The following is a 27361-nucleotide window of genomic DNA, read 5'->3' on the forward strand; positions in this document are numbered from 1 at the left end:
GCAGTGCACGAAAACGGGTGCAATGACAAGTGAAAGTAAAATATTTAAACTAGCAAATCCAATGACAACCAAACAGCCGTGGGAAGCAAACAAGAAAGGTAAGTCTTTAATTAGCTAATTGAATACAGTACCCACAATAATTGCACAGTGCACTTTCAACTGTTGAAACCGAGGTTGAGTTTTTAATTTGGAAACGATATCAACACAGATCAAGTCATCCATATTGTGAGTTCAGGTGCAATTTCTGTTTTCTCCTTTGGTCCTTCTGAATAGCATGCTGTAGTTACTAAGATACCTACTATCAGGTTGCGTTATAAAGGGTGTTTCATTTATTATTCTGGATTCACACTTGAGCATGGGTACCTCCAAGCCTGTAGCCTGCAAAATGCAATTTCCTGTAACAGAAATGTTTATTTGTAGGTTTCTGTCAGAACCAACAACAGCCTAAATGCCTATGTTCATGACCACCTGATCTGGATAGCAAACATTTTACTCTATCCCACATGGCAGTCATATTAAATATACTGAACAACGTGTATTTATAAAGATAGTAAACATGATAAATCGCCCGAACTGCGGAAAGCTGTCGTGCGAAGTTAGTGGCGATATCCTTTAACGTGTTCTACACAGTTTGTGACGGGGTGGAAATTCCATTTCAACATGGGTGAAAACTACCAACCGCCTGCTTGCCAACACTCGAAGAACATCTCAACTATAATGTAGTGCAGCTTTTATTATTCTTAGCAGTTTTCATAAGCAATGCCATATGAATAACACGGTTGACTGTATTAGCTTGGATAGTTACACTGCTGATATTCATATGAACGTGATGCATTATAGTAAACCAAGTGGTGACCTGCCGCAATGTTGTTTTCCAAATGAAGGAATGTGCCTTTAACTGCCATCACAATTCTATTCTCTCTACACAGTATGAGCATACTGGCTCTAAAAGGAGTCTCTCTGGGGAGAAAGTGGAGGCGGGCAGTGCCTCCAAAGAAATGTCACTGATGGAATTGACATTTACAATGAAGCTGGAAGGTGAGTTGTATGTATGGGACTGACACAGATTCCAAACAGCATATCTATCACAAATATTGATATTAATTGTAGAGCTCAGAAGTGATATTATATTATAAGGCAGAAGTAGCCTGGGTACTAATCTGTTTGTGCCATCATGTCACTCCTTGGCATACAAGGAGTGGCAAGGAATGGCGTAATGGCACAAACAGATTGGACCCAGGCTAAGGCAGAAGATAATATTGACCGAAGATCTGTCTCTGTTGTGTTGAAGCCAAATCCAGCAGGAGAGACCAGTCTCACCTGTACCCAGCTGTCTGTCCATGCAAACAGACATGTCTATTGATCCTCTGTTCAACTTCATGACAGAAAATATATCTACTGATCAAAAGCCTTTCTGGTTTGTGTTCTCTTGTTCTGCTCATTTGTTTCTAATCAATATTTTGAAGCAAACAGTAAATCACCAACGTCCTGTAGTTTTATGAGTTACATTGAATGTGCTTCTTTACGGGGCCCAGCAGCAGAGACCAGTTCTGTCCACGAACAGTGACCAGTCAATGGGACATCAAGAACACTTCAGGGATGGGAACACTGGGCATGCGTAATAAATTATCACGGCTCCCTCTTTTATCGTCTTTATGTCTCCACATTAAGGCATGGAGTCAGGACTCCCTTATGTTTGACCTTGGGTCTAAGTTCTCTGCTGACAGGATCCAAGAGGAGAGAGCCAATTCTCCTGGACCAAGCTTTGAGTCCTTTAAGAGTGACTGGTCAATGGTTCATCCGAAAACACAATTCGGGTAGGAAGGCATTTGTACTGATCAAAGGTGAGTGCTTTAGATCTTAGAGCTAGACAGACAATTGCTGTATTCCACCATGTGCCAGATTCTTTCTGGGGGGATGATGATCATCGATAAGGTAGCACTGTGATGCGTGTTATGTCACATGTGTGCAGAGACCAGCAAGAGAGATCGGAGTCAGACATTCCCCGTGGCCGGTCTACGGCAGACATGTCCTCCATATTCAAGGTGAACTGACTCGTGTCTTACAGTTAAAAGTGAATGGATAGTTTTTTGATATCTTTGTGACCTTTAACCTCTGACTACTGTATGTAGTCTTTAAACCCCACAAGGCTCAATGACCCACCAGGTAATTCAAATTATGAAATATGATTACAGCATTAAACTTTCAGATAAATGTTTGTTCTTTACATATTAAGTCCTGTTTTTGCCTATTCCAGTTGGTTGAAGACCAAGTCATCACATTTGTAAAGAGTGAATTAAAGAAGTTCAAGAAGATTCAGAGTCCAGATCACCCAGAATGCTCTAACAGTCAGGGGAAGGGTGGTGGTGTACGGTGAAGATGAGAACCAGGAGAGCAGTGCCAGAGAGGGGGCTCTGAAGATCACACTGCACATCCTGAGGAACATGAACCAGAAAGAGCTCACTGACACACTGGAGAACAGTAAGATCTTTAATATGCCCACAAACAGTTGGCTTGATGTACAAAAATATGTATTAAAAGTACTATGCCTTTAATAGTATGCTTCAAAGTACATTTGTCCTTGTCATTTTCAGATCTTTTAGGTGAGCTTGCTGTACGTCAACCTAAACTCAAGATATCAGTTGATATTTTCACTTCCTTTTCAAGAGCTGATTTAAAAAATAAAATGGAAATAAGAGTCCGCAATCTCAGACTTCAACAACTATAATGTGCTGTTTGTATTTGATGGTCTGGTGTGATGTTTCAAAGTCAACCTCAGTGGAAGTGCTGCTGACAAACCTCATTCAGGGGAATCTGCTTCCCTATGCTCACATCTGGATAACCTCCCGACCAGCAGCTGCTAGTCAATTTGAATACCTGAGTTTTTCCCAGTGTACATTGTGGATCCTCCAGTATGGCAGAGAGCAGCTTCACCCCTGAGTCTCCTGGGTGATTGTAGCTCAGGTCCAGCTTTCTCACATGAAGGTTTGGACCGCAGCGCTTCAGCTAGAGAAGCACAGCCTTCCTTTGCGACTCCACAGAAGGACAAACTGCAAATAATATGAATTTCACTCCAAGTAGTTGGTTGGAAGTAGGCTAGAGTGTGATCCGCCTCGATCCACGTTGAGTGAAAATCTAGTAACAAACCGTTTGATGCTTAAAATGTGAGTTTACTTTAGTAATTGTAATATCATAAACTGATTTTACTAACCTGAGTGTCTGCAGTTTAGACCCTCCAGTCCAGCAGAGCAGCTTCACTCCTGAATTCTGGTATGCAATATGTATATGATCATAATCCTGAATTCTGGTATGCAATATGTATATGATCATAATCCTGAATTCTGGTATGCAATATGTATATGATCATAATCCTGAATTCTGGTATGCAATATGTATATGATCATAATCCTGAATTCTGGTATGCAATATGTATATGATCATAATTGATTGTTGCCCGGCCTTTGTTGTACTGTATGGGAAGACCTCAATTGAATAATCCTCTCGTCCTCAAAGCCCATTGGATGAGAAAGCCAGAAGTTTCTCCCCTCTGACCTCCTCGAATGGGTTTTGAGATCTTCCCTTTGTGTTTCTCAACCACTGTCTTGTGTTCTGCTTTTACATTGTGAACCATGATGCAGAACGCTGGATAAAATCTGGCCTAAGAAAATGTGACTTGATTTCTCTTGAAAGCTGCAAACACAAATGATTCAGTGAGAATACTTGAAAATGTGTATTTGTTGGATAGAAAGATTAAAAGGACAGTAATTAAACAAAATACTAATAATCGTGTCCTTCCATTAGATGCCTGTGAGCCAACACTGGACGCAAACACGGCACACAGAAAACTCTGTCAGAGGGGAACATGGGGGAGAGAAGAGCAGCCGTATCCTGATCACCCAGAGAGATGGGAGGGCTGTTGGCAGGTGCTGTGTAAAGAGGGTCTGAATAGGCGCAGTTATTGGGAGTCGGATCGAAGAGGAAATGGGAGTGACAGAGAAACATCGGCAGGAGTGGAGAGTGACTGTTGGCTTCGACGTAATGACAAGTCCTGGAGTTTGCGATGCTTTGACAACAGTTACATCGCCTTCCATAATGCTAGGAGTATTGCTTTACCTGCTCCCTCGTCTTATTCGAACAGAGTAGGAGTGTATCTGGACTGGCTGGCACTCTGTCCTTCTAGTGTCTCCTCTGGTACACTGACCCATCTGCATACATTCTACTCCACATTTTCTAACAGTAAAATCATAATCAATACTCAGTCTGCCTGTACTTTAATATATTCTTTATTTTCTTAAACAAAATTGAAGTAAAAACCTTTATTTAGAAAGACAAATTCCCTGTCAGTAGCGTTCCACCTAAGGTTCTTGATTTAGGGCCTCCAGTAGACTCCCGTCTATTGGGTTGTTCTCTTCTACTGTGTGAGTCAACGTAAGAATATTACACCAGAGTCAGTACCATCTCTAACTCCCTACTAGCTCATGAATTAACTCACTAACTTGTGAATTAACTCATGCAGACTTTCGAGAAACACAGTGGGAAGAATGTTAACAGCAAATAGTGTTAAAAGAAAGTTAAAAACAGCAGTGTCCGTTACAAATGCTGAAGAAAGAAAGCAAACATGTGAGCAGGTGAGCTGTATAGTACACATCGTTGTCCAGTCACCTCTGGCAGTGTTTTCAACTAGTATTGAAATCGGGGGAAAAAAAGAAAAGAAAAAGGAATCTACATGATTATCGTCACAAAATAAAATCTCTTTGGCATAGATTACCCACCCGAAAAGCGCACACAACCTTAAAACGTACTTGACTAAAAACCTGTGCATCATCATCATTCTTAGAAAACAGAAGGTAAGCCCTGTTAGATTCTGAGCCCCAGTCAGTGATAATTGCATATACTACATCGAGGTGAGCAGAGACAGATTGACATCACTCCATTTGAAGATTCTCTGTGATTTCTCCTCTTCTTCTGCTCCCCCCCCCCCCCCATCTCTCCTCTTCTTCTGCCCCCCCCCCCATCTCTCCTCTCATCCCTTCAGTGCCTGTCGAGAGAACAGAATCTTTATTAAAAGGGGTCCAACTGGTTGACTTGGTGTGTGACTTGTTTTTATAATAATATGTATATGTAACTAATGGCTGCTCTGTCTTAGTGTGTCTGCGCCGCTTGACCATAAGAGCATGGGTACATTTGTCTGTATTATTGGGTGTATGCACTAACCGTTGTCCTAGTAGCGCTCAGCATATCCCGGTTGCCTCATGTCGTAGGTCATGCCGCCGCCACCGCTTTGGTATTCAACATCGGACATCCCCATCTCTCCATCCATGGGCATGTCACCAGGGTAGTCTCCATATTGGTGGTAGCCTGCGTCCAGCTCTGAAACACACACACACACTCAGATCAACACTTTGCAAAATATTTACATTTCTGGAGATGATACCCTTATATTTAATTCATAAAACAATGGGGGGGGGGCTCACTTTTAACATGGTTTAAGTTAACCGTTGAAGTGATATAGAACCATTTCTTTTGGTCTCCTTGTCAATACAGTATAATCATGTCAGAAATTCAAATATAGCAAAGCAATACATTGACTAACATTAACTTTACATAGAAACTGCCCATTGGAACAGTGACTAACTAGCACATTAACCCACTGGCACACCTGCCCCATGTGTCAGTCAGTCAGTATGGGCACCTTTCCGCCAGAGTGAGTTACTCACCGTCTGCTGCATAGCCGGACTCCATGGGGACAGCATTGTGTGCCTGGGGAGGGGTCACGAGAGGTGTAAGGTCAAAATGAAGTCAGCGAGTTGCCCATACATGGTCGACAGAAACCGTGTCACACTGTCACCTGTTTTCTTAAACTGCATCGTCTACCTACCTTTCTCTTAATACAAATATTACACGTTTGCCATTTTACAGAAACTAAAAACTTCACATGTAAGAACCTACGAAAATGTAATACATGCATTTATCAATGTTAAATTACCGATCGAAGCAAAGTCTTTTTTTCCAGTTTCATCGGAATTGAGAGAAGCTGCAATTCGTTATTAGATCCTGCAGTGGCTCCCTCCTCGCCATAGATGGCACTAGAGGCCTCGAGCATAGGTACACTCACCATTTCCCAGGCGGCGGGGTCGTGCTTGAACAGGGAGTGCGTGAGCTCCACGGACACACGCTTCTTGTAGTCGGAGTTCTTGTCCTCGGAGATGCGGAAGAGAACGGCGGCAGCGTAGGTGGCTGGGAGGGAGGAGAAAGGTGACATGATCACTAACAGTCAGATTATCATATGTACACATTGATTGACAGACAAAGTTTGTCTATACCCAGATCTGAGATGATGTATCAAATGGCTGTGGTGTGTAATGCTTCTTCTCAATTCTTGCCTCTCATTCAACTGAGTTAAGGGATCAGATGTGGCCCAGACTCAATAATTGGTCAATTATGAGCGAGAGAGATGAAAGCCAGCAGAGACTTGCACCCGTTGAGGTTCCACTGGTTTATGGAAATGCAGTCAGACTAAAAAATAAAAAAACATCTTCCAGATAACTTCCTCTCAATGGACGCCAAACAACAACCTCAATCTATTCACATGGACCGCAAGGCCCTCCAGCAGGTGGTGATGACGGCCCAGTGCATCACTGGTACCGTGCTTCTACCCATCAAGGACATCTACTGGAAACAGTGCCTGAGGAAGGCATGCAGCATCATCAAGGACCCCCACGCATCCCATTGCGAGCTATTCTCTCCCTTACCGTTGGGCAGACGGTATTAGATCACACGGTCTGATACCAAAAGGCTCAAAGACAGTTTCTAACTACAAGCCTTCAGACTGACCACCTGCTCTGACTCTCCACACATCACAACTGCTGCTACCAGACTCTTATTATACACTTGCCCCCCCCCACCACATCCCCAAAACATGGAAATATTGGACTATAAATTGTGCCAAAATGTTTTCTATTTCTACTGAGCCATTTACTTTTGTTCGTATTCTTATTATTTCTTATTGTTGTTGCATTGTCGAGAAGGAACCTGCAAGTAAGGATTTCGTTGGACGATGTATACCATTCGTATACCGTAAGACTAATTTAAAAAACGGACACTAGTGACGCAGCCATCGCAAATCCTGTTTTCTGATGTTTTAATAGAAGTGGTCTCACCGATGCCCTCGTTGTTGGAGTGCAGCAGCTCCATGAGCGGCGCGGAGGCTCCCTCTGCGTCGATCATCTCCGCAGACTGTTTGTCCAGGGCCAGCTCACACAGAGCCCCCGCTGACACGCGCTTCACGTTCTCCACTGGAGAGTACAGCAGCTAGGTAGGAGGAGGGAGACAATGGTTAACACAATCTACAGGAGATAAAAGCAGCGAGATATTGAGGTTTTAAAAGTAAGAAACAAATATTTAAGAAAGAAAAACTCTTACCTGTACAAAGAGTGGGATGGTCTGCATGCTGGCGATCTCTCCTCTGTTGATGGGGTCTCTGGCCATGATGTGCAGGGCCCCTGTGCACCCCTCCACGATCTCTTCCATCCTCACGCCATCCTGAGAGAGAGAGACAAAGAGAGAAAGCAAGAGTCAGTCAGCAACAAAAGAGACTAGGGAGGTTAAGAATAGGGCGAATTACTGATGTAACAGTTGGATATTATTTTATTTTAAGTACATAGATCGGTTTCTACACCTACCTGGTATGTCTGCTGTGCGGCGGAGCCGTGTTTCTGGGCGTCCTGGTGGGCTTTGAGCAGCAGATTGACCAGGCGGGGGATGGCCCCCGCGTCCCTCAGAGGGGTCTGGTTGTCTGGGCACAGTGCCAGGTTACGGATCAGACCAACCACAGCCTAAGGACAAGAGAGAGGCGGGGTTAGAGACGGGCGTCATTTTGATTGGTGATCAAAGAAAGCAACATTATCTTTGGTTCGAGACGGTTTGTTTTACAAATTTTCACCCATCTCATCATCGTTTATCTTGCGCTACCATTTCTCTCCCTGTTCTCTATACGTAGCTTCTTCCTTATCCCTCATTTTCCTCCTTCCATCACATCCTCGTCCTCCTCCTAATTCTCACCTCATAGCGAATTAAGCAGCCAGTTACGTGAATGGTTAGCCCTCTCCCTTGGAAACCATCTGTCAACTATTAATCTCCCTCTATCCTACCACCCCTCACTCTCTCACCTTGATGACAGGCCAGTAGTAGGGCTGGTTGAGCAGCTTGACGATCGCAGGAATGCCATAATGCATGCGCACTGCATTCTGGGCCACCTCTGCGTCGGAGTGGCGCGACGTCAGGTGACGCAGGGCGCACACGGCCGGCTCCGCCACATCCTCCTTCTCTCCCGCCCTCAGGACGGCGTGGATGAGCGCCTCGATGCCGTTGCTCTGGGTGACCATGGCCTTGTTGCGAGCATTGTTGCAGGTGAGGTTGGAGAGGATGCCAGTGGAGCAGGTGAGCATGTTGACGTCGTCAGAGCTCAGGAGACCAACGAGAGTCTGAAGAAGACTGTCCAGACCCTCCTAGAGAGACAGAGTTTAGTTTATCTAATATATTAGTGGTTCTTAAAAACTGTTTTAAAAAAAAAATTGCTTTTGCAATAAATAAGAACATTTAGAGTAAATGCAAGGGAGGTAAAAATACTATGTTAAAGGTCAGAGATTAGGACAAACAGAAACAGACAGCAGGATGGAAACAGTCTCTATATGTCTCTAGGTTGGAAGGTAGAAGTCTCACCTGTTTAGTGGCAGCGTCCGACAGGTTCCTCAGGGTCCACAGACAGTTCTGCATCAGACGCTGACTGGAACCGGTCAGGTGCATCCCCAGAGCCTGCATCCCACCTGACAGAGGGGAAACAGAGAGAGGGATAGATCGAATGTGTATGAGAGGGTGGGAGAGAGAGAATCTCTTGTCTAACTCATTTTTCTGCAAAATATGAACGTCATTCATAATCCCATAGATTTACAACTGAAAATAAAGAAGCCCATTTCTATTTATTAAAACCACAGTATCAGTTGTCGCAAATCTACAACAAGTAACTACAAATACACCCCCTCCCTGTGTTTCAAACACTTACCAGCATCCACGATGGCAGGTTTGTTACTGGGGCAGACAGAGAGCACTTTGAGCACGCGGCTGGTGGTCCACAGGAGCTTCTCATAGCTGTAGTTCCTCATGATGTGGACCAGGCCCTCCGGACCACTGTTAGCCAGGATGATCAGCTGAGAGCGAGAGCGAGATGGGAAATGGAGTTTAACAATATGAATCAAGCGATAGCATTTCTATGAGCATCAAACAGTGTGGACAATCACTTTTAGTCCTGCTCGTGACATGCTTGGATGTGCACAATTCCTCATTTTCCAGTAGGGGTTTAGGCGTTAAAAAGTTAACGGGAACATCTTCAAAGGGTCAAAACATTCCATGTATCGCTCCTGTCCAAACATGCACTTACCCATTAAATAACAGGCAACACACACAGGGTAGACATCAATACCCAGCCACACCTGTCTGATATCATCACATGCACATAAGCGTGCAGTCACAAAATTACTATGGTAGCCACACCCATGCCAAAACAGGGCTATCATTCAAACACACTCTCATTCACAATATTGACATGCATAACATCACACCCCTTACACTTAACACCCCCCCCCACCTTGCTCTCCTGGTTGCCGTAGGACAGCAGCTGCAGGCAGTCGGTGGTGATGGCCAGGAACTTGGGGTTGCTCTTCTTCAGCAGAGGCACCATTCGCTGCAGGCCGTCGGCCAGGCGCACCGCCATCTTGGCTCCCTCCTGGTGCAGTAGCAGGTTGTGGAGGGTGGTGATGGCATAGAACAGCACAGACTCCATGGGAGAACTGACAGAGGGAGAGAGAGTTATCCTAAGGATTTGGATAAACATAGTTCATTACGAGTCTTACTTTGAAATGCTTTGTCAATCTTGTGGTTGTACGGAGCGAGAAAGCGAGCAGAGAGAGACTTGCAACAACTTTCACCCCCAACATGTCATCCCCCACCCAGGTATAGAAGGCCACAAAATAAAAGAGCTACAAGAGAGAATGAGAGACGAGAGGAAGCATTCCCACACACTACCTAACTAGCCACCCCCCCACAGACCCTCAGACTCCTACCTGAGCATGCGGACCAGGGCAGGGATGCCCCCACACTTGAAGATGGAGAGCAGGCCCTCTCTCTGGTGGGACAGGTTGTGGAGGATGCTGGCTGTAGCCCGGGCTGTCTCCATGTCCCCGGTGTTCTGCATGGCCCGCACCACCGCCGCCACCATCTGGGGGGACGCCATCAGCGCCCGGCGAGACGCCTCCTTACGGGTCAGCTGGTTGACGATCAGGGAGGCTTTGTTGACCACCACCTGGAAGACAGAGAGGGTTTGGTTAGTTTGAAAGGAGGGAAAATGCAGAGCTATTAACAGGGAAGGGTTGACTATTGGAAAAGTACAGCAATGTGAATGACAGCCAGCTTGACTACCACCTAATGGGAAGGAGGGGTAGAGATGGGTTAGGTTTATGGGGAAAGTGTGATTACTGGTGGTAAATAACATCAATGAATGACTGTCATTTAGACATTGATTAATTAATTCAAAGGTGGATTGATGGCTAGATAAAGAAAAATACACATGCATAGCAGGGCTGTGATCAATTCAGAATTGAAAATGCCTCAAATTCCAATTCAATTAATACATTTGAATTGTAGTAGTAAACAGTGTACAGAATTGCAATTCAAATGAATTAAAGGAAATAGAATGTGAAATTCAAATGTATATCTAGTTGATAAAATATCAAACATGTTAAATACATGCATATAAAATGTTGTTTCAACAACAGATTTTCAGGACAAACTTCAAATGAATGAGCAAAGTTATTTCATTAATACCACACCCCCCCAGAATGCATTAGTTTAACCCTCAAGTTGACCCTAAGACATTCAAAAAGAAGCCAAACAAATTCAATCATTGGAAATATAATGGTCTATTCTAAGCACTATGGTTGAAAGACTACACAAACATTGCTTCCAGAGAAGTGTGATATGTTCCTTGGTATCTGGAAGTGTGACCTATCAGGGTCAATTAAACTTTCATGTTCTATGACTGAGTGCAATTTCTTTGAACAGCACTGAATAAAATTGTACTTCCTGTTACTCAAACTCAAAAATTCTACATTCTGTGTGGCCAAATCAATCAATGAGCTGAATGGGAGTCAATTCAAATATTCTGAATTGAGCCCAACCCTGACGCAAAGACCGACGTGTCAAACAACCAGTACTGTACCTGGTCCTCATCGTTGAGCAGCTTGGTGAGCTCGGGGATGGCGCGCGTGGCCAGCTCGGCGTCGTCCTGGTAGTTGATGAGGTGGACGATGGCCGTCTTGAGGAGCTGCGAGGGCTCGGCCAGCCGCTGGACGTTGGTCATCTGGGACGGGTCAGTCTGGGTGGACAGGATGGTCGTGCCCTCCATCACAGTCTCTGGGAACATGGCCGCTCGGACACGCTGGGCCCGGGTCAGGGCATACTGAGACTCCACTTCTACAGGGAGGGAGGAGAGAGGAGGGGGAGAGGGTTGAGTGGTTTGTATTTTTAGATGGTGGGTTTGAATGACAGTTCAGTATTAAGTAGTAATAAGGTGTGTGTGAATGTGTTTTTGTTGTGTCACTTTAACTCCATGTTCCTAAGTGACAGTGGTTGTTTGTAGCGGGTTGCACTTTTGAATGTTTGTTTATGTCAATTTGAGAGCGTGTATTCAAGCACTAAACTGAGCGCGTCTCACCAGCAGGGTTCTCTGAGATGACGGTGGTGGTGACGGTGCTGTACTGCTTGGTGCTGTACTCGGTCCCGTCGTCATCGGTCCTCACTGTGGTGGCTCCTGACTGGATCCCAGAGTCCCCGGCGTAGTAGGTCTGCTGCCACTCTTTCACCTTCCCCCTCCCCTCATTGCCCACTACAGAGGGAAAGAGGGCAGAGAGGTTAGAGTGGAAGTGCACTTTGAAGTAATATATTATAATATGTTCAACACACTTGTTAGTGCCCTCAGGGCTCGCCCACTACAGAGGGAAAATGTATGGGGTTATTATGGACTGCACTTAGAATAATAGCCGACACTTGTTAATGCACCTGGAGGGAAAGCAAAGAGAGGTTATAAGAGACAACACTGCACTTAGAAGTTACCTATGAGCCATTATGCGTCGAACATACTTGTTATTGCACTAAGGGGAAGACATTGTGTTCAGTTGAACAAAGGAGAGGAAGGAATATGAGGGAGAGGAGGAATTAAGAGGAAGAAAAAGGAAGAAATAAAAAGGTTGAGAATAATATAGCCAGATTATGAACCCACTCTGCATTTCCATGGTGGCCTCCTGGGCTCAAACCAACAACAATGGAGAAGTCCTGAAATACACAAAAAAATAACATTTAGATCAATAATTATCTTTCACATTTTGCCACAAATTACAATCATACCACTCTATTTTACAGTATACAGTTTACTTTCATATTCTTCTAACCGGTTTTAAGGCTAAATATGAATTAGGCCATTAGTTAAAATGCATTTGATTTCATATTCTTTCTCCCAGGTAAGAATACAGATAGGTGAACGAATGCCCTCCCTCTGAACAGTGCCAGAAATGACAACGCCGAGTCAGCAGCAAAGGCTGCTGGGATAGGAGGGGAGGGTGAGGGGGCAGAGGGACAGCTGCAGGACAGGAACGCCAACTGCTAAGCCCCCACGGCCTTTAACCCCAGGCAGAGCCTCCGCCTATACATACAGCTGTGGGAGCTAGACACCTGCCTGCCGACTCACAGTATCAGCCACCAGAACCCACTAGACAGGTTTCTTGTGTGTATGTGTGTATGTGTGTGCGAGAGAGAGAAAGTAAGTAGTCATTCATACACACCTTATTCCTCCTAAGACAACACCTTTATAGTGGACACAGTCACACACACACAGTTCCTCCTCAAAACACCACACCTCCTTCGTCTGTAACTACAGGCCCAACGCTTAATGACCATTTATCACCATATAAACACTCCCACCTCAGTTTTTTTCCCCCCCAATCCTTATCAAGTCATTTTCCCGGCAGTACCTGCCTCTTATCTCTATTCTGCTCTCTTGTTGTGACCATCTATCATACACCCGGGCTCCGAAGATGTGGATGACGATAAAGGCAGCCCTCCGCACCTCTCTGATTCAGAGGGGGTTGGGTTAAATGCAGAAGACACTTTTCAGTTGAAGCCATTCAGTTGTACAACTGACTAGATATCCCCTTTTCCTTTTCTCTCCTCCTGAACTATCCGTCATGCAGCTAAAGTGCATTCTTTCTGCAGTGTTGGTTTGGACCTCATCTACTCTTTCCCCATTTAAAAGGATTCCTCTCCTGGTTTACTCAGTTGGCCCAATGTGGTTTCTGCATTATGATGCAGTTACATGCCGACTCATTCTATTGCAGCCATGTTGTTAGCTCACCATTAACATTACATGGGGATATTTAACCAACGCTATCTATCTGAATGTCTAGAATTACACCAACATTCTAAACATTTCTTACAAGTGTGTGAGTCTGTCCAAGTGTTTAAGCGTTTGTTTATGGGCATATTATTTTCCGTGTGTGTGTGTCTCTCACATTGCACACATTCCTAATTCTGAATGTCTTCAGACTCAAAATAACCTCTGGTGCAGGAGAAAGCTAGTTGGAGAATAACCCACATCCACTCAATAAAAAACACTCAGTTTCACTGAACAAAACGTCACGACTTCTACACTCAACCCACAACTCACTCAATACATGATCAATGATGGCTCGTTCATTGCAGTTAAATGCGATGGGAGCGGCACGTGACGCCACAGTCCACTCTAACAATGTCACCAGTGTGTGGTTCAGATGTTTGCGGTGAAGGGAGTTACTGTAATTGAAGGGATGGGATTCTTCGCTGGACACAGACATTACTGACATGCTGTGTGTGTTTGTAAACTGGATCGGATTGTGGGAGAGTCGGTGGGAAGAGTCAGGCTGTTTAGAGCCATTCTCCCAAAGAGCAAAAGGCCAAGTGTGCGTTCACACGTTTCTGTTTACGTGCATCTCATTTTTCATACGCATGAATGTAGCAGCTTGAGACGTCACAGTTCCACATGAATGCGCCATACGACCAAGAATTAGCGAAGATCAACTACGTATGACGAAGTCGATTTATTTTGCACTGCCTTTCCTTACTGATACGAGAGCGGGTTTTCCTGACGCTTTTAAACCATTATATTTACCTGCTCATTTCTAGACTCAGGCCGCAAACAATATGAAATACTTCATACGGGGCATGAGACAGAGTAGCTTACAAATTCACTTAATATTGCCATGAATAGAAAAGTCTGACAAATATAGGTTTCTTTCCAAATATATGCTGCTATGGAAATGAGGTGGAGAGTTGGGCTGACTACCGTATGGCAGGATGACAGGAATGAAGGAAAGCAGATCCATTTTCCACCTTGTAGTAGCTAGGAGAGATAATGTGGCAAGTCGTGACAGCATGTCCCGCTGGCGTGTTTGTACTTGATGGGCGATGCACTAACATTCCTGGCTACCTCTGCCTTACCTTGTACGCAATCCAGGCACCTCCAGGCACTGTATTTACATATATGTGATTATGGCCTAATACAGTAAACATAATATATCCATCTATGAGCTTTACTATGCAAAAGCATATTAGTTTCATCTCATATATAGGACCATTTTAGAAATATAATTACCATCCCTCTGGAAATCACATGTAACACAAGTTACTTTATGCCCCTCCAAAGTATTTCTGTACAATGCGAGGTAGTAGAACTATTGTACCAGCGTGCATAACTATTCTTGTCTGAAATGAGTCTGGAGTTGCTCTGTGGGTCTGCCAAGCAGTGAGCCCTGTTACGGATGTGAATGATAGTACCACACCCTTCTGCTTTAGCCCCGGGGCTCAGAATGGGGGATGTGTGTGTGTGTGTGTGTGTGTGTGTTCTTATGTTTCAATCTCTAGAACTGGGGAGTTTTCATGCATTTCCCACAGAGACCAGAAGTGTAGTGGTGATGCGTGTATAATTCTCACTAATGAACTTCCTGTGTTTTCCCCCGGGTTCGGAGAGAAATTAGATTGTGTGTTTATTCTAGACCCTCCACCCAGAGAGCCCTCATGTGTACTTATCTCACTGGCATTTGGAACAACAGACTGGTGAGTCACAGGCAAGTCACCATGTTGCCATGGGAGTGTCAATGTCAATATATATATATATATATATATATATATATATATATATATATATATATATATATATATATACACACACACAGTATGCATCGGTCTCACTCTAAGCCCTTGAGAGGTACTTGTGCCTAGCTCAGCTCCATTGGGAATAGTCGAGTCACAACCCAGCCAGCTAGCTAGCTAGCTGACCTATGGGGGTTCACAGTGAACGGGGCGTTGGCGTTTCTGTCTGAGCTTGTACTTTACAGGTACAAGCTGACTCATCATGGACACAGAAAATGTCTCCCAGGCTCTTTCCCCACCTCTCCTACTCTCGCTCACTCACTCTGTTTAAATAGAGGTGTGGCACTCATTTCTCCTTTTCCCAAGCTTGGGAGTGTCTCGTCATTTCAACTGTGCCAACTACCATTAGGTAATAATAAATAAAATTATACAGAAAAAAATTATACCATGGCAAAATTCCAAAATACTGGGCATGCTGTATATCCTGGTTCCACAAGCTTACACACACACACACACACCTCTGGAAGGTGAAAAATGAACTTTTCATAGTTTTTGGTTAATCTGTCAGTTTGTGTCATCTGTTTTCCTGAGCAAGGCAGCAGGTTCAGACAACGCGTTCCGATTTGATTGTCGCGCTGTTGCGACACACCCCGCATCACCTTAGTAACAAAGACTTCACTCACACACACACACTATACTGTTGACTTTATCTAGGTCTATCAACTCTTCCTGGTTGTCCATCAATCTTATTCTCACGCGTTTTTGGAACACTGTGCAAAACAGCCTCGGCAGCCTTGACCCTGACTGCACCAGACTATAGATGGCTATGGTGATACAGTTTATATGATAGCAGAGAAGAACAGATAGGAGAGAGAGAGGCATGTTGAGTGTGTTTTTACAGTGTTCTAGGTGCCAGTAAAACAACAGACCTAGAACTTGTGGCTCCTTCACCAACCAACCATGGATTGCTTGAGCTGTGTGGACCACAAGTTAAAAGTAGTAGTATTGCAATATGTCGTCTACTGACAGAAAAACACTGTGTATACCTGCCAATGAACACTGCTACATCGTGGGTAGTGACCAGGAACTGCTGTTGGATTTCATGGTGTGTACTTCGGAGTGGACTTTGCTCCTCGGCCCTGCATTCTAAGTAGTGTGGTTAATGACTGATGGACTCGCTCCCTCCTACTGTACCTCGTTCCATTCTCTTTCACCACTGTACTAGGAGCTATAGTTTCCTTCTCCAAACCCCTGCCCACCCCCACTATTGTTCTTCCTGAGCTACTGGGATAGTTGAGGATTCTGATCTTGGGTCAGTTTTGCATTTCCCCCCCACTAATGGTTAAGGTTAGGATTGGGGTAGGGGAATCTGATCCTAGATATACCCAGGGGAAGCTTTACCCTAGAGCATTCTGGACTGATGGTCAGGCCTTCCAGGAAGCACAACACATTGAGGGCAGGAATGTGACGGTCAGAGAGCCCCCAGTGGACGAGAGTGAAAGAGATGAATGCGGTTTGGCCCCGTCGCTCTAATCCTGGTGTGACATTCCACACTAGCCCCATACATTTAGCCTCGTTCAACACACTTTCCCGCTGCGAACATCAACCAAAATAGTCCTGAGCTAAACTCTCTCTTCACTGCAAACAAACACCATCACCTCCTCGCAGACAAACAAGTCATAATAACTATTGTCTCACATCCAAACGATCCCTTCCCGACTAAACGGGCTCACACAGACGCTGTGTCAGTGGATGATTAACTAGGTTCCACAGATGGTGTGAATACTGCTCATCATCTCCAGCCTCCACACACAGGCATGCCAGACTGGGGAGTGTCCTCATAACCCTGGCAAGGTGTGGCAGTGTGTGTGTGTGTGTGTGTGGTCTTTGGCTCCTATCTGGCAAAACACACCCATTCGCTGGAGTGTATAAACCGCAGCATTGCTAAATTTAAATTGGAACCTCTTTACAGCCCTATCCATTTATACACGGACTTGAAATCAAAAAATGGCTATTAGCTTAAGCCTTGACACACTAAAAGATCCAGCAGTTTACCAAGATAAGGTTGACTGAACCAGGCTAGCCTAAGCTACACCCAAAAGGAATGAAGAGGGCTAAATGACAGAGTGGAAGAACCCAGATCTCAGGAGATAAAAAGGGTTCAATCTGTGTCAAAAGCCTGATGGGGGGAAAAAAAACAATGGTGGAGGTGTGGCTCGAGGCATCATAGACCTTCACAGTCTAAACAGTGAGTCTCTAAAGCCCATCATAAATCTACATCTGAGAGCAGTAATACAATGTGCAGAATTTCTTTCTGGTCTCGTAGACAGAGGTTTGTTTTCTTGATCCTGGTAGACTTGTTCCACAGACAGCCATAAGAGACAGAGGGATCAAGAGACTAGAGACAGTTGTGACAGAGATGGGGGGGGGGGTACAGATCAAGCAGATTAAGTCCCATTACCATACATCTGTAAAGCTGCGTTCACCATCTGTGTATAAGATGGACCTGCCTCCCCCCACACATATACGCACCGTGACACACACACACAGAAAGACACAGACACACACTAGGGTTTAATAGTGGGAACTGGGTTAGCAAGATTAAGAGATTTTCCATCCAAACCTACTCCTGTTTCCCGGGATAAATAACTGAGAAACCGGTAAATCATTTCTAAGGACCACATGATGTGAAATGGAAATGTTCATTTATAATGTCATGTCTAAAAATCGAAAATCGGTCTTCTCTGTAGACTTTTCTGCATGATAAATAACACTGTGTGGTGACAGACAGAGCATATGGAGCGCAATTCACAGTGCGAGTCTTCACTCTTGCACAATAGTCACCGGCCATCCGCCGGCCTCTCTCCTTAACTCTTGTGGAGTCCCAGGAAAAGCTAGACTAGAATGTAGTATATTTGCGTCCTAAGAGGGATGCAAGCTTGCTGAACGTTAAATGCTATGGTGATCGACTATAGCAGTTATTTATTCAGACCCATAACCATTCAATCTCGGTGAAGAGAAGCTAAATCCGTCTGCATCTTATTCTAGTCCCATATTATTCACGCATGTCATTACAAGGAGGGCCAACGATTTAACTGACGAGAACGAGGAAGCAATGAAGCAACAAGAGCGAGAGGGGTAATATGCATTACTCACGTCGTACAACACTAGGATAAATATTACAAAAGGTAAGCTAATGAGTCAGCCTACTAATTATACAAAATGTAAAATAGGCCATATTATATTTCAAATTCAAATCTAATTTACTAGCTTACAAATGTCCCGCACCAGCATCACGTGTTCTCCCCAGCTTCATGGTTTAAACAAGGTGCATAATTCCAGTCCATGTAAACAATAATACAAGCCACAGTTAAAAAGTTAACTGGATCGTTTTACTTTCGTGCGAAATGTGCAGTAGCCTATTGGATAACGGCACAATCATTTGGGCTTTTTTGGGGCTCGGGCTAATAAAATGTCTTTAATGAATGGCTCGTCTGGCTCAGGTAGCATCAGGCTTGAATTTTCATGCCGATCAGAGCTCTAATCAAATCCTAACATTTATATGACACACCTGGTTTTGGACAGAAAAATGTTATTTAGCAGACACTCTTATATAGAGCGAATTACAGTCAGCGCATTCCTCTTAAGATAGCTCGGTGGGACCACCACATATCACAGGCATAGTGAGTACCCTTCCCCTCACCACCACATATCACAGGCAGAGTGAGTACACTTTCCTGCAAAGTAGCGATCAGCAAAGACTGGGCTAGTAAGGGGGCGGGGTTGTGGCGAGGAGGGCAATTATTTAAAATACTCTGAAGAGGTAGGGTTTCAGGTGCTTTCGGAAAAGATGGGCAGGGACTCTGCTGTCGTAGCTTCAGGGGGAAGCTGGTTCCACCGTTGGGGTGCCAGGAAAGAGACGAGCTTGGTCCTACTGAGTCATAGCTACTTGGTGTTGCTGAGAAATACCAGGTTACCCAGGAGAAAAAAATATATGTATTAAAATTGGGATGAACACTTGTAAAATACCAGGGGGAAAAAAATTCAACACACATATATACTCTCTCTCTCTAAAATGGATTTGTGAGTGGTTGGCTTGCCAGCTGAGCCCCGCGGTCAGTAAGTGCTCTCTAGACATGGTACACACACAGCTGTGTGCCCCCTGTGTGTCTGTCAGGTGGTCTTGGTCCAGCTAGCCTGCTGAGAGAAAGCTTAAAGCCCTCAGGACCCTCTCACCACCATCTCCCCTTCTTATTCATACTCTCCCACTCACCCTGCACATTGTCCAATGTGGGACTACGCAAAGAAATAGGGGTTAATTGACCAATTGTGCAGTATAAAAATCTATACAGGAGGATGTGCAGTGGTGTGGAGCGTGATGCTAATGGATCTACTGTGTGGGCTACAGGAAGTTGGTTATTCCACGGTCAGACCAGGCTATGACTCAGCAGCACCGGGGGTCTGGATTGTCCCCCAGTCAGAGGGATAGGCTCAACGACATTTGCTACACAGAGAGAATAGTTTCCCATGCAGATACAACCACATCAAAAACTAATGTTGGGCCAATATTTAGTTACAGTTATCAGTCAAAATTGAAGAAAAGGTGCAGGAAACTACTATCTGTGAAGGTTTACTTTAGGTGAATGCGCCCACTTGAGTGTAGGCTACAGTCCATTTATACCAACTTCAGTGGCCCTCAACTTGAACAAGACAAAGGAGATGATCGTAGACTACAGGAAAAGGAGGGCCGAACACGACCCCATTCCCATTGATGGGGCTATAGTGGAGCACACCAAGACAGTCGTGAAGAGGGCACGACAACGCCTTCTCCCCCTCAGTAGGCTGAAAAGATTTGGCAAGGGTCACCAGATCCTCAAAAAGTTATACAGCTGCACCATCGAGAGCATCCTGACCAGTTGTATCAGCGCCTGGTATAGCATCTGCTTTGCATCCGACCGTAATGCACTAGAGGCTAGTGCTTACGGCCCAGTATGTCAATGGGGGCAAGCTTCCTGCCATCCAGGACCCATTTACAAGGCAGTGTCAAAGGAAGGCCCCAAAAAGTTGTCAAAGACTCCAGTCACCCATGTCATAGACCGTTCTCTCTGCTACTGCACAGCAAGAGGTACCCGGAGCACCAAGTCTAGGTCCAAAAGGCTCCATAGCAGCTTCTACCACCAAGCCATAAGACTGCTAAACAATTAATCAAAATGGCCACCTGGACTATTTGCATTGAAACCACCCTCATTTTTGTCTTTACACTGCTGCTACTCGCTGTTTATTATCTATGCAGTAACTTTACCCCTACCTACATGTTAAAAATTACCTCGACTAACCTGTACCCCTGCACATTGACTTGGTACCGGTACCCCCTGTATACAGCCTCATTATTGTAACTTTTTTTTAAAAACTTTAGTTTATTTAGTAAATCTTTTCTTAAAACTGCATTGTTGGTTAAGGGGCTTATAAGTAAGCATTTCACGGTAAGGTCTACACCTGTTGTATTCGGCGCATGTGACAAATAACATTTGATTTGAGGTTAGTGTCCACCCTGATATTGGAAGGTTGGGAGTTCGATCCTCGGCTGAGTCCGACTGTAAAAAATGGGACCTGATCAGTCTCTGCTTTGCACTCAGGAGATAGATTGGCGGTAAGGCCCTGCGATAGACTAGCATCCTGTCCAGAGGGTTCACTCATAGGCTCCTGCCCTACGAGCTGTTCCAGCTACTTTCTTACAGTGCATTTATCAGTCCACCGATAACAGCCAGTCGATGGAACTCCCCTCTCGGCTCCACTAGCATGCCAAACCCCCACTACAGTATGGCACATTGAAAAGGCTTAAGTACACAAAGCAGGGCCCCGCTGGCAGGATCGCATGTGAACCAGAGCGCTGGCGCACATTCGCCAACTTGAAAGAGGGGACGATATCTGATTCTGTGAAAATCCATGTCTAAGAGAACTTGCGTGTCAAAGACATTTTACGTCTGTTTATAATATGCTTTCAAGAGTCGAAGCATGAAGTCTCTCGGACTTAAAAAACATAAAAAATAGGATTTAGGCCTAGTTTGAGTTTTGCTTACTGGACTTGATGAAATGCTTTATTACCACCCTAACTAAAATACAGTGGCAGCATTATAAAACGGTGGCCATTCCCAAGACTTTAACAGCATGGTTTTACATTACAGCAGCTACACTGTGTCATTAGTAGTGATTCATCAGGAGAAATGCAATGCCTTAGCTAATGTTATTACGGTGTTAATTGACACAGCCCGGAAAACAGCCCGGAAACCAGCTAGCAGTCAACTGACACAAAAATAAAACGATGACTTGCAAGTCAATGTAGGTTTTATTGGACATACTGTGTTACACTAATGTCTAACCAGTAAGTGATTAAATAATCATTCTAAAATATTAGGCTTACATCCATCGGTAGATGTGTCGAAAGAGTGTTACACCAGACCAAAGGGGGGTAGAGTAGAATTGGCTCCGACTGGGACGAGCTATATGGGTAATTCATGTTTACTCCCTGTACGCTCCTCTCACTATGAATTATAGCAGGTCTGTGTTGTCTCTGAAGTGTGGAAGTGCAGACTAGGATCAGATTACACAGATAAGGGAAGGAGGAGGGGCCAGAGCAAAGGGCAGGAGGAAAGTGTGTAGCAGTAGAACTAGGCCTCCATGTCTGTGTGGCTTCTCTGATGTAACAACGACTGAGGGCCTATGGACGGCTGTGTGGTCTATGGAAGAAGGCTGAGCCGTCATTGTGGTATCTGAAGAGTTGAGCTTGCCTTGTTTCCGGTCTCCATTGTTATAGAGCCCTCAAACTCAACTCTGGACCCGAATCCAGTTCCACTGCTTTTTCCCCCTTCCATTGTTCCCCTCTAAAACAAGGACTGATTTAGACCTGGGACACCAGGTGCAATTAATTATCAGGTAGAACAGAAAACCAACAGGCTCCGGATCTTGTAGGGTAAGAGTTGAATACCCTTGTTAGAGAGTAACGAGAGGCTGTGTTGTCACTGCAAGGAAGGACGATGCTGCATGAACTGATGTAACATGCTGGGCTGCTGTCCACAATTACTCTGTATGGAGGTAGAACGGACGAGGAGGCTGGTGTCACACTATCTAGGGCGAATGGGAGGACGGCAATGGGAGTGAATGAAAATAAGTATTTTATAGTGAGCTTCGTATCTCAGTTCTCGATGGGGACCATACAAGAGTTTTCTACAGAGCATCTAGAATGAATGTCTGTCGCCGTTTGGACAGCGAGGTTCGCTTGGTTCCATCTAAAGCCCTCCTTTAGGGTCAGTGGGGAGGCTTCACCTGCTGCAGCGTGGATACTGGATATATGCATGGCTGTGCTGGTGAGCATTGAGGCGATGCGACAGATGATGAATATTTCAGAAAGATCAGAGGCGGAAGGGAGGCTAGGGAGAGCACGGAGGGGATTAAATCTGAGGGGACGCTAAAGAATACCCCCCCGCCCAAAAGATGTACCAGACATCCTTGGATGGGAAGCTTGAGTAGCTACATTTACCTGCAGTGTTTATGCTTCCACTTCTAAAATGTTCTTCACGTAAACCGTGACCGATATAAAAGACGACAGGGGACTGAAGCACGGACGGAAGAGTACAGATAACTTTCTTTCTTTGGTGGAAGTGAGGTTATTGTGAGGTGTTGCTTCCATAAATAAATGTCACCTACACGTCATTGTGCATCAATCATTCTAACAGACACTTCATATCTGTGTGTGACTTATAGTCACTCTTCTAGATGGAGGCTGATGATTCTCTTCTCGGATACTGCATGTCTCGACGGTGAAGAATTCCCAGTCGTTAGCGTTCCTTTTCCACCACACCCGCACTCCTCCCTTCCTCTCCCGCTCATTGGAGTGCAATTAACGGATGAGTAGGAAGTGGGAGATGAGAGAGCAGAGTGAAGAGCGACACCACAGCAAGGACTAGGAGTAATCATCCGAGTCAACTTCTTGAGAAGCATTGCTCAGTGCAGGCTAAACGAACCAGCCCAACTGTAAAATCTCTATTTAAGTCACTCATGGATTCAGGAATCCAGTCCACTCCAGTCCCTCCCTTCCTGTGAAACTATGTCAGTAATGAAAAAAATTATCAATGGTAATATATTCATAAAAGAAAGAAAGTAATGGATGCAGCCATTTCCAGCATGCTGTCAGCAGATGTGGCGTGGTGGTTTATGAAGAGCTGTCTGATAGGAGCCGACTTGAAAATAATACACATGGCAGAGCAGTACAGACTTCCAGAGCACAGAGTGATGGGGACAAACGGTTGTTAGGCCTCCCCAGAAAGAAAAAAAAAGTTTCGAGTGAATAATTCATATTTGTGATGGTAATGGGAGCACAGCTGTGTTGGTCACCCGGGCGATGCCAGCTTGGATGGATTCTTTCATATCGTGCCACCTCTGCCACTCCACTGATGACTGGGAAGAGGGTTCCAAGACACTGAGACTCTATTGTTTGTTTAATTTAACTTCATATCTTCTGTTCTGCCCTTGTGTAATGTCCTTGACATTTGCAACAGCCGTCCAATATGGAAGTCTTAGTCTGGGGATAACGTATCAAAAGATAAGGATTTTTGTCTTTGACGTCTTTTGTTGTTCTATGCCAAGATTGTTTTTTAAATGGTGGCGATGGGGAGGGTAGAAGTCAGAGTAAATCTGCTTTGAGTTGATAACAGCATTGTCTGAGAAGATATCTTAAGCCCCTGCCTGGCGATTTAACCCTTAGGGGATTAGGTCGCTATCGTCCCACCTCCTCTTTAACCCCAGATAGAAGACGAGTCCATATCATGGCTGACCAGAAGGAAAAAAACAAACAGTCTTCCATCCCCATATGTAGCCTACACATGCACACAAACACGCTCGACCTGGATACACACATTGGCACCGAGGCCTGGTCCCACGCGTGGCTTGATTAGGTTCTGTGGTGTAACTGAGCCCTCTGTTCTGCTCAGACGCCACCGGGGAGGGAGGGCAGGGGGTGAGGAGAGAGACTAAAGTCAAGACGAACCAAGTTAGAGACACACGTAACAAGACAGCATGATAATAAAAGGAAGGAAAGAAAAGAAAGAGGAGATATATGGAGTTGGTTGAATCGTCGGTAATCCCCTCACCCCATGCTGGCCTAATGTAGGACAATATCAAGGAATTAAGCAGGGGGCAGGATTAGCGCCAGTATGACCCCAGCTGCAGCTGAAAATCTCAGCCTAACCCCCCCCAGAGGCAGTCAGCAGCCCCAGGCGAGCCAGACTGCACCTCATGGCACAGCACCAGCAGCATGGCAGGCCTGGCCAGGGCAATGCACTGGCGTAGAGAATGTGTGAAAGGATGAAACTCAATTCAACCTGACATCCATTCAAAACATCAGCTGGGCTCACTGGCCCAGATTCAATATGCTGTTGAATGCCAAAAACTTGGTTGTTTTGATGCGATTGTTCTTGGTTGTTTCTGGTCATTGGAATGGCATGATCATGACTGGTGTGACAGCGCTCCATCTTGACAGACATCTGTCCAGCCCTAATACCAGGCTGTGCCATGTCAAATTCGACTTGGACAGTTATTAAAGTTGGTCTTTGGTGTATTTGAAAAGACTAAACCATGTAAGATGAGCAAACAAGATAATGTTATTTCGGTTGCATGTTGGAAGTGAAAGTGGATTTACTTGTGAAATAAAATGAGAGGATCAGTGCTCTGCTATTGCAGTGGCATAGAGGAGGTAGTAAAACTACTGTAACTAATGGCATATGGTTCCCTTTGGAAAAGGATGAATGAGGCAATAGAGGTTCACTGCTATGGATAATGTCATCAGCCTGAACACCTCGTTTGTGTCCAATGGGCCTTGATCAAAAGTAGTGCACTATATAGGGAATAGGGTGCCAATTGGGACAAAGACCTGGACATTACTGGCACCACTTCCCTTGTGGATCTGAACTGCCCTAAAAGAGAATGTATTGTAGGTGTGAAAGTCATGTAAGGACATTTCGGTATCAGTATTATTCATCCTAACCCATTATGTATGTGTGAACCATGCAGGCACTCATGTCATGCCCCACCCCCAACTCACTGGGGTTGTCAAAGCCCCGGGGGGGCGGGGGGGGGCAGTGGATTTGACAATGGATGAGGGGGTAGACGAACTTCGATCATCTCTCACTCTCTACTGTGTACCCACACGGTCACACCAGTATTGACTTTCAGCTCTATTCAAATGTGCATGAAGTCAAGAAGTTGATCAATAGTTTGTCAACAACAACAAAAAATGCGCACATCTATTTGGCAGGAACAGCGTTTGACAAAACCTTGTAGCGACATAAACCATCAACATTTGCTCTTAAATAGGTAGGAAGGAGTAAACGGTTTCTGTTGCATAACGTTTTGCAACAGTATCGGCGTAATGAATACACCCACGATAACTAATGTCCTACTTTAACGACGTTTGGGTGGCGACTAGACACTTGACAATAGGAAAGGAACATTACGCTATTCTGCCATCAGGTTCAGAGACAATTCAAAAAATTGACGGAGACAGAATGTCAGAGATAGGCTACATTGTATCCAGACCGGGAAGAACATTTATGGAACGCTGGGAAATTATGTTTCCAGTTGAGACAAGCGCAACGCAGGAATGGAGAAACTGTGATTATCCTATCCCACTCGACTCACTTGACACGAATTTACTCTCTCCGAAGACTGTCAATACACGGAAATGTGACCATAAATACATATCTGTCTTACCTGTCAAAATACAAGAAGTTGTTTCGAATATTCCAAGTCTACGCAGGTCCACAAACAGACTTTTCCACCGATATACTTTGTTCTCTATGCCTCACCTCAACTGCGGTAGGATGATACTCAGAACAATGAGTAAAAAGGCTAACATCGGAGACTCCGCCCCTCTTACCACAAGCGCTGTCGACCCGACCCCACCCTTTAATTCTCCACAATTTGGAATTTAAAACGCAATTGGCCAGAACAAAACAAAGGTGTGTTTACTTGAGTCTACCGACCAATTAATATTAAACCTCTGTACAGTAATATTACTTTTGTTTCAACAGTATTTTTGGTCAACTACATAAATAAAACATTGTTATTTTGTTTTTTCGAATGTACAACTATGGATAAAATGTTAGTGGTTAGCATGCCCTGCTCACACAGGGTATTAGTCTACCTGTGGGAGAAAGTAGCCTACAGAATGGCCACACCTTTGGCTACGTCATGAAACTTGCCGAGACAGAAGGTGAGTCACATGGGTAGACTGGCTTTTATGTCGCGAAGTGGTGGCATACATTCGTATCACATTTTTATAGAGAAGACAGCCCACAGTGGTGGAAAAAGTTGTCATAATAGAAAAATACTCAAGTAAAAGTGAAAGTCACCCAGTAAAATACTACTTGAGTAAAGGTATATGGTTTTAAATATACTTAAGTATCAAAAGTAAAATGATTAATAATGTCAAATTCCTTAAATTAAGCAAACCAGATGCCACCATTTTCTTGCTTTTTATTTATTTACGGATAGCTGGGGCACATTCCAACACTCAGACATAATTTACAAACAAGGCATGTGTGTGTAGTGAGTCCTTCAGATCAGAGGCAGTAAGGATGACTTGGGATGTTCCCTTGATAAGTGCATGAATTTGACAATTTCCCTGTCCTGCTAAGTATTCACAAAAATGTTATGAGTACTTTTGGATGTCAGGGAAAATGTATGGAGTAAAAAGGTACATTCTTTTCTTTAAGAATGAAATTAAGTTAAATTAAAAGTTGTCAGAAATATAAATAGTAAAGTAAAGTACAGATTGCCCAAAAAGCTACTAAAGTAGTACTTTAAAGTATTTTTGCTTAAGTACTTTACACTACTGCATACAAATACTCATACAAATCACAAACGTCTGTGACTTTCACCATGGATTTAACGTAACCTGACACTTTTGCTTTGTTGTCTGCTTTTTCTGTGAGGAAAATCACACAAACACCATTCAAGACAGTGATGATGGGGTGTTGTTGCCCCTAGACACCCATCTAAGGTCATGGGAGAAGGAGAAAGTGCAAGACAGAGACGCAAAATACAAGTTAAATCTGGATTCATAATTTTAACCCAC

The 27361-nt window shown here is 44.4% G+C and overlaps 1 protein-coding gene and 1 long non-coding RNA gene across 4 annotated transcripts; one reads left to right on the top strand and one right to left on the bottom strand.

The window, feature by feature from the left end:
• Positions 1 to 4692, top strand: LOC115142532 (uncharacterized). Of its 3 annotated transcripts, none has more exons than XR_003865512.2 (4): positions 1 to 98; positions 930 to 2481; positions 2595 to 3270; positions 3802 to 4692. It is a non-coding gene; the product is annotated as an uncharacterized LOC115142532 (long non-coding RNA). The 3 variants fall into 3 exon arrangements; XR_010458747.1 differs by lacking the exon at positions 2595 to 3270 and having other exon boundaries at positions 930 to 1038; positions 1292 to 2481; XR_003865511.2 differs by lacking the exon at positions 2595 to 3270.
• LOC115142531 (junction plakoglobin-like) lies at positions 4266 to 26132 on the bottom strand. Its single transcript, XM_029682058.2, has 16 exons — positions 25996 to 26132; positions 12332 to 12384; positions 11768 to 11938; positions 11273 to 11526; positions 10119 to 10357; positions 9644 to 9845; positions 9062 to 9206; positions 8722 to 8825; positions 8169 to 8507; positions 7683 to 7835; positions 7423 to 7542; positions 7161 to 7311; positions 6116 to 6237; positions 5718 to 5760; positions 5215 to 5370; positions 4266 to 5038 (listed from the first exon to the last, which is right to left on the bottom strand). Exons 2-15 carry the CDS (start codon positions 12342 to 12344, stop codon positions 5222 to 5224), a joined length of 2205 nt encoding a protein of 734 aa, XP_029537918.1. The 5' UTR covers positions 12345 to 12384; positions 25996 to 26132; the 3' UTR covers positions 4266 to 5038; positions 5215 to 5221.
• Between the last annotated feature and the right edge of the window lie 1229 nt (positions 26133 to 27361).

Source organism: Oncorhynchus nerka, linkage group LG15 (assembly GCF_034236695.1).
Source record: "Oncorhynchus nerka isolate Pitt River linkage group LG15, Oner_Uvic_2.0, whole genome shotgun sequence".
Classification (NCBI taxonomy): domain Eukaryota; kingdom Metazoa; phylum Chordata; class Actinopteri; order Salmoniformes; family Salmonidae; genus Oncorhynchus; species Oncorhynchus nerka.

Coding starts and splice junctions, on each gene's coding strand:
- LOC115142531 (XM_029682058.2), bottom strand. Junction 9,846..10,118: donor GCCCTGGTCCGCATGCTCAG/GTAGGAGTCTGA, acceptor TCCCTCTGTCAG/TTCTCCCATGGAGTCTGTGC. Junction 7,543..7,682: donor CCGCACAGCAGACATACCAG/GTAGGTGTAGAA, acceptor TCTCTCTCTCAG/GATGGCGTGAGGATGGAAGA.